This window comes from Salmo salar, chromosome 13 (assembly GCF_965601325.2).
Source record: "Salmo salar chromosome 13, fSalSal1, whole genome shotgun sequence".
Taxonomy (NCBI): Eukaryota; Metazoa; Chordata; class Actinopteri; order Salmoniformes; family Salmonidae; genus Salmo; species Salmo salar.
In genome coordinates this window covers 102,616,680-102,622,500 of record NC_138303.1, presented here as the reverse complement: position 1 = coordinate 102,622,500, position 5,821 = coordinate 102,616,680, and the positions used below count along the sequence as shown (strand labels likewise).

The 5,821-nt window shown below is 39.9% G+C and overlaps 1 protein-coding gene across 1 annotated transcript; it reads right to left on the bottom strand.

Annotated features, from left to right (window-relative positions):
* Positions 1-417: 417 nt before the first annotated feature.
* On the bottom strand, positions 418-5,112 carry LOC106568381 (zinc finger and BTB domain-containing protein 26). Its single transcript, XM_014138681.3, has 2 exons — positions 4,040-5,112; positions 418-3,820 (listed from the first exon to the last, which is right to left on the bottom strand). Exons 1-2 carry the CDS (start codon positions 5,090-5,092, stop codon positions 3,629-3,631), a joined length of 1,245 nt encoding a protein of 414 aa, XP_013994156.1. The 5' UTR covers positions 5,093-5,112; the 3' UTR covers positions 418-3,628.
* Between the last annotated feature and the right edge of the window lie 709 nt (positions 5,113-5,821).

The window sequence follows — 5,821 nt, the reverse complement described above, 5'->3', positions numbered from 1 at the left end:
GAGGTACACAGATGACTCAGGTTATATACTGGGGCTCAGTGAGGTACACAGATGACTCAGGTTATATACTGGGGCTCAGTGAGGTACACAGATGACTCAGGTTATATACTGGGGCTCAGTGAGGTACACAGATGACTCAGGTTATATACTGGGGCTCAGTGAGGTACACATATGACTCAGGTTATATACTGGGGCTCAGTGAGGTACACAGATGACTCAGGTTATATACTGGGGCTCAGTGAGGTACACAGATGACTCAGGTTATATACTGGGCCATACCACTGCCTCTCTCACTCTACATCTCCATGCAGAACACATAGCCCTACAGACCAACACACAGAAACACCAACATATTATAGAGCACTCATTTACGCAAAAAACATATTGATTAACTACACACACCAACACATTCCATGATTACGTGTTCTTGGAGAATGACTGTCTACAAGTGAGCTCTTTATTCCAAGTGAAATGTCAGAAAGATGAAATTCACATTATCCAATACTGCAGGTGCCACCTTGTGGCCATCTATAAAAGTCTACAGCACAGTATGCAGTTAAAAACACTACAACCATGACAAGAGAACTGCTGATTTAAACAGACACACATTTAATCAATGAGACATTATGCAATATTCATATGAAAAGAGACAGCTAATGTTACATTTGCAAAGTTACCTAAAATTAGCAATGTCTGATTTGTCAATCAGCATAAAACTACTTCACTATTTTCAGTTTACAATGTTTACAGGTGTTTCACAAGTCAAGTAGTAAAACCAAAACATCCTCTTAATAACATCCTCTTAATAACATCCTCTTAATAACATCTTCTAAATAACATCCTCTAAATAACATCCTCTAAATAAGATCCTCTTAATAACATCCTCTTAATAACATCCTCTAAATAGCATCCTCTTAATAACATCCTCTTAATAACATCCTCTTAATAACATCCTCTTAATAACATCCTCTTAATAACATCCTCTTAATAACATCCTCTAAATAACATCCTCTTAATATCATCCTCTAAATAACATCCTCTTAATAACATCCTCTTAATAACATCCTCTTAATAACATCCTCTTAATAACATCCTCTTAATAACATCCTCTTAATAACATCCTCTAAATAACATCCTCTTAATAACATCCTCTTAATAACATCCTCTTAATAACAGCCTCTTAATATCATCCTCTTAATAACATCCTCTAAATAACATCCTCTTAATAACAGCCTCTTAATAACATCCTCTTAATAACATCCTCTTAATAACATCCTCTTAATAACATCCTCTAAATAACATCCTCTAAATACACCCTCTTAATAACATCCTCTTAATAACCTCCTCTTAATAACATCCTCTAAATAACAACCTCTTAATAACATCCTCTTAATAACAGCCTCTTAATAACATCCTCTTAATAACAACCTCTTAATAACATCCTCTTAATAACAGCCTCTTAATAACATCCTCTTAATAACATCCTCTTAATAACAGCCTCTTAATAACATCCTCTTAATAACATCCTCTTAATAACAGCCTCTTAATAACATCCTCTTAATAACATCCTCTAAATAACATCCTCTTAATAACATCCTCTTAATAACATCCTCTTAATAACATCCTCTAAATAACATCCTCTTAATAACATCCTCTTAATATCATCCTCTTAATAACATCCTCTTAATAACATCCTCTTAATAACAGCCTCTTAATAACATCCTCTTAATAACCTCCTCTTAATAACATCCTCTTAATAACATCCTCTTAATAACATCCTCTTAATAACATCTTCTTAATAACATCCTCTTAATAACATCTTCTAAATAACATCCTCTTAATAACATCCTCTTAATATCATCCTCTTAATAACATCCTCTTAATAACATCCTCTTAATAACAGCCTCTTAATAACATCCTCTTAATAACCTCCTCTTAATAACATCCTCTTAATAACATCCTCTTAATAACATCCTCTTAATATCATCCTCTTAATAACATCCTCTTAATAACATCCTCTAAATAACATCCTCTTAATAACATCCTCTTAATAACAGCCTCTTAATAACATCCTCTTAATAACATCCTCTTAATAACATCCTCTTAATAACATCCTCTTAATAACATCCTCTTAATAACATCCTCTTAATAACATCCTCTTAATAACACCCTCTTAATAACATCCTCTAAATAACATCCTCTTAATAACATCCTCTTAATAACATCCTCTTAATAACAGCCTCTTAATAACATCCTCTTAATAACATCCTCTAAATAACATCCTCTTAATAACATCCTCTTAATAACATCCTCTAAATAACATCCTCTTAATAACATCCTCTTAATATCATCCTCTTAATAACATCCTCTTAATAACATCCTCTTAATAACAGCCTCTTAATAACATCCTCTTAATAACCTCCTCTTAATAACATCCTCTTAATAACATCCTCTTAATAACATCCTCTTAATATCATCTTCTTAATAACATCCTCTTAATAACATCTTCTAAATAACATCCTCTTAATAACATCCTCTTAATAACATCCTCTTAATAACATCCTCTTAATAACATCCTCTTAATAACATCCTCTTAATAACATCCTCTTAATAACATCCTCTTAATAACACCCTCTTAATATCATCCTCTTAATAACATCCTCTAAATAACATCCTCTTAATAACATCCTCTTAATAACATCCTCTTAATAACAGCCTCTTAATAACATCCTCTTAATAACACCCTCTTAATATCAGCCTCTTAATAACACACACATGGGATCCTTCTAGGTTTTGTGCGTCACGGCCATATATCAAAGCAGCAGATATCTATCGTAAAGAAACACAGACAGGTGGACACATTTCTCTTACAGTACACACACACACACACACACACACACACACACACACACACACACACACACACACACACACACACACACACACACACACACACACACACACACACACACACACACACACATAAATATAAATAGCAGTGACGTAGCTACAGCTTGTTGACTGATTCTGTATGTTCCTGTGCTAGTCCATCAAAACACTCATTACAGTCTCAGGATGGGGGGAGAAAATAAAGTGCAAAAACACCACATTAGGAAAGAGGCATACTAGTGAAAGATCATCTTCAGTTAGTCATTTGGAGAACTTTTATCGTCAATATCTTTTCATTCCACTCTAGTTTAGTCTACTTCTCCCTCCTGGCCTGTTCGTCTACATAGTTTTCATTTAGACATTGGTCTGTGCTAAAACTCTAGCTACATCATTAGAGGCAGACAAGTTGAATATATACTGGCATCTATAATACATTTACACTAGTTTCCGTCTTGTCTTTGTAGTTCTAATTATTTGTAGTTTAAATTGTTTGTAGTTCTATTTTTTGTAGTTTAAAATGTTTGTAGTTCTAATTCTTTGTAGTTCAAATTCTTTGTAGTTTTAATTCTTTGTAGTTCCAATTCTCTGTAGTTTTAATTCTTTGTAGTTCTAATTCTCTGTAGTTTTAATTCTTTGTAGTTCTAATTCTCTGTAGTTTTAATTCTTTGTAGTTTTAATTTAGGCACTGGTATGCTTAACTCAGAAGTGTCTTGCTGCAGAAGTCCATCAGCTCCCAGGCTCACACCACCTCCTCAAACATGTTCTGAAGGCTGCTCTTGCCATGGATGTCCTTGAGGTGGCGCCGGAGGCCTGGTTTGTGTGCGAAGTGGATGGCGCAGTAGTTGCACTTGTGTGGCTTGTCCCCTGTGTGGAGGTTAAGGTGGTCTTGCAGCGTGGCCTTCTGGGAAAAAGTCTTGTGGCAAAGCGGGCACTGGAATAATAATATAGTAATAAAATAATAATATATGAAATTTAGCAGACAGTTACATCCAAAGCAGATTACAATAAATTACATACAAACAATACTAAAATACTTGTTATACATCCCACAACTCTGGCACTGACAGCCCCACACGCTTACCAACTGAGTCACATAAGATGCTCAAAGTGCTCTAAACACAGTAAAGGTGGAGGGTTGTGTTCCACTCACCTGGAAAGGCTTGACCCCTGTGTGAACCCTGATATGTCGGGTCAGGTTGCTTTTCTGGCTGAAGCTCTTCCCACAGAGAAGACACGGGTAGAGCCTGTGTTCCTTTAGGTGTCCCACGTAGCTGTCCAGGTGGTGGAACCCTCGGTCACACTTCCTGCACAGGTAGGGTCTCTGGAGGAGCATCTCCTGTCCCCGTCCTGAAAACTCTGCCCCTGTCAGAGACCCGCCCCCAACCCCCTGCATATGATGAGAAGCAAGCATGTATATGTCCTCTCCAGAGTCCTCGCCCACTTCCTGGTCCTGGGAGCTGTCAGCCAATCCTGAACTGCTGTTGGTAGGACTTCCTGCTGGGGGGAAGGTCCTCGTCCTATACTCTCTGCATGGCGTGGGCGGGCGCTGCTTGCGTCTGTGGGCGCCCGTCGGGTAAGGGTACGGGCTGTAAGGGTACGTGCTGTTAGTGTGTACCATGTGGACACTGTCCAGAGTGTCTTCTGAGGTCAGGCTGTGGTCCCTGTCCTCTGGGTCCTCCTGGGTCTCCCCCTTGTCCAGACATGCTGAGCTGGGTTGGGGTTTAACGCTGTCTGGTGGTGGTGGTGGAGGGGTCCCCTCAGTCTCTGGTTTTCTCTCCAGCTTCAGGTGGGCCAGGGTGGGGTCCAGGTACTGAGAGACGGCCTGGGCACACCTCTCCACCACGTGGCTCATCTGCAGTGCGCTCGCTGCCGTCAGATAGCTGACCAGCTCCCTCAGAGGGACCTCCAGGTGTCCTGTGTAACAGGACAGGAGCAGCCGACGGCCCACCTCCGCACTGGGCACCACGGTCACCAGCAGCTCCCGGCTCCCCTCGTGCAGCAGGAACTGGTCCCGGAGGAAGGCAGAGGAGGCCGCCAGGACCACCCGGTGACCCGGGAAGCGGAACGACCCTGATCCGAGGACGAGGGTGACGTCACAGAAGCGTCGGTCCTCTCTCAGCAGGCTCATCTTTTGCAGGATGGAGTCATCGTGGACAGGGCTGGAGAAACGGAATTGGAGTGTGTCTGAGAAGGAAGATGACATGGTAGTGGTGCTCTTCTCTCTCTCTGTAATTACAATGTTATAACATCATCATTACATAGTTGTTACTGTTTATGAGGTACCTTTTTAGTGACACAAAACGTATTTTGCTTGTAAATATATTTTTCATCGTTTGTTTTTATATAAGAGCTATTTTATTTATCTATAAGTTACAGGCCAGTCAATGACTGAACATGTGCTTTTTCTCATGTGGGGATCTTATATCTTCATGACGAGTGCTACTGTATATCTGACAATTATCACCTGAACAAACAATCTGGTCATGAATTACAGACAGTGTATTGTAGTTGAATGATGCAGCAGAAGAGATTGCATATTTCAAACTCGCCTGATATGAGTATGAAGTAGAGTCCCTAGTCTACTCTTCTTCCTTCTCCTGAATACAGTACGTAGCCTAGGGTGGGTGACGAATTATATGGTGTCTATAATTGTGTAGGCTGACAAATGTCTGTAATCATCTCCGCATCTCTGAAGCATCATCAAGCGAGCACCGCTCATTCACAAAAAAAGAGAGTCGCTTGCGGATCACTTCCTGTTTCCTGGGCGTTCCAAACGCACGCACTTGGTTTATTGTGCGCAGGAGCGCATGCTAAAATGCCTTAGTCCCCTCAGACGGGTGATGAGAACACTAACGTTAATATTATGTCATTCCTACGATATGTTTGATATGCGCTGAGTTTATAAAATTGTTCCACCTCATGTGGCTCTCAT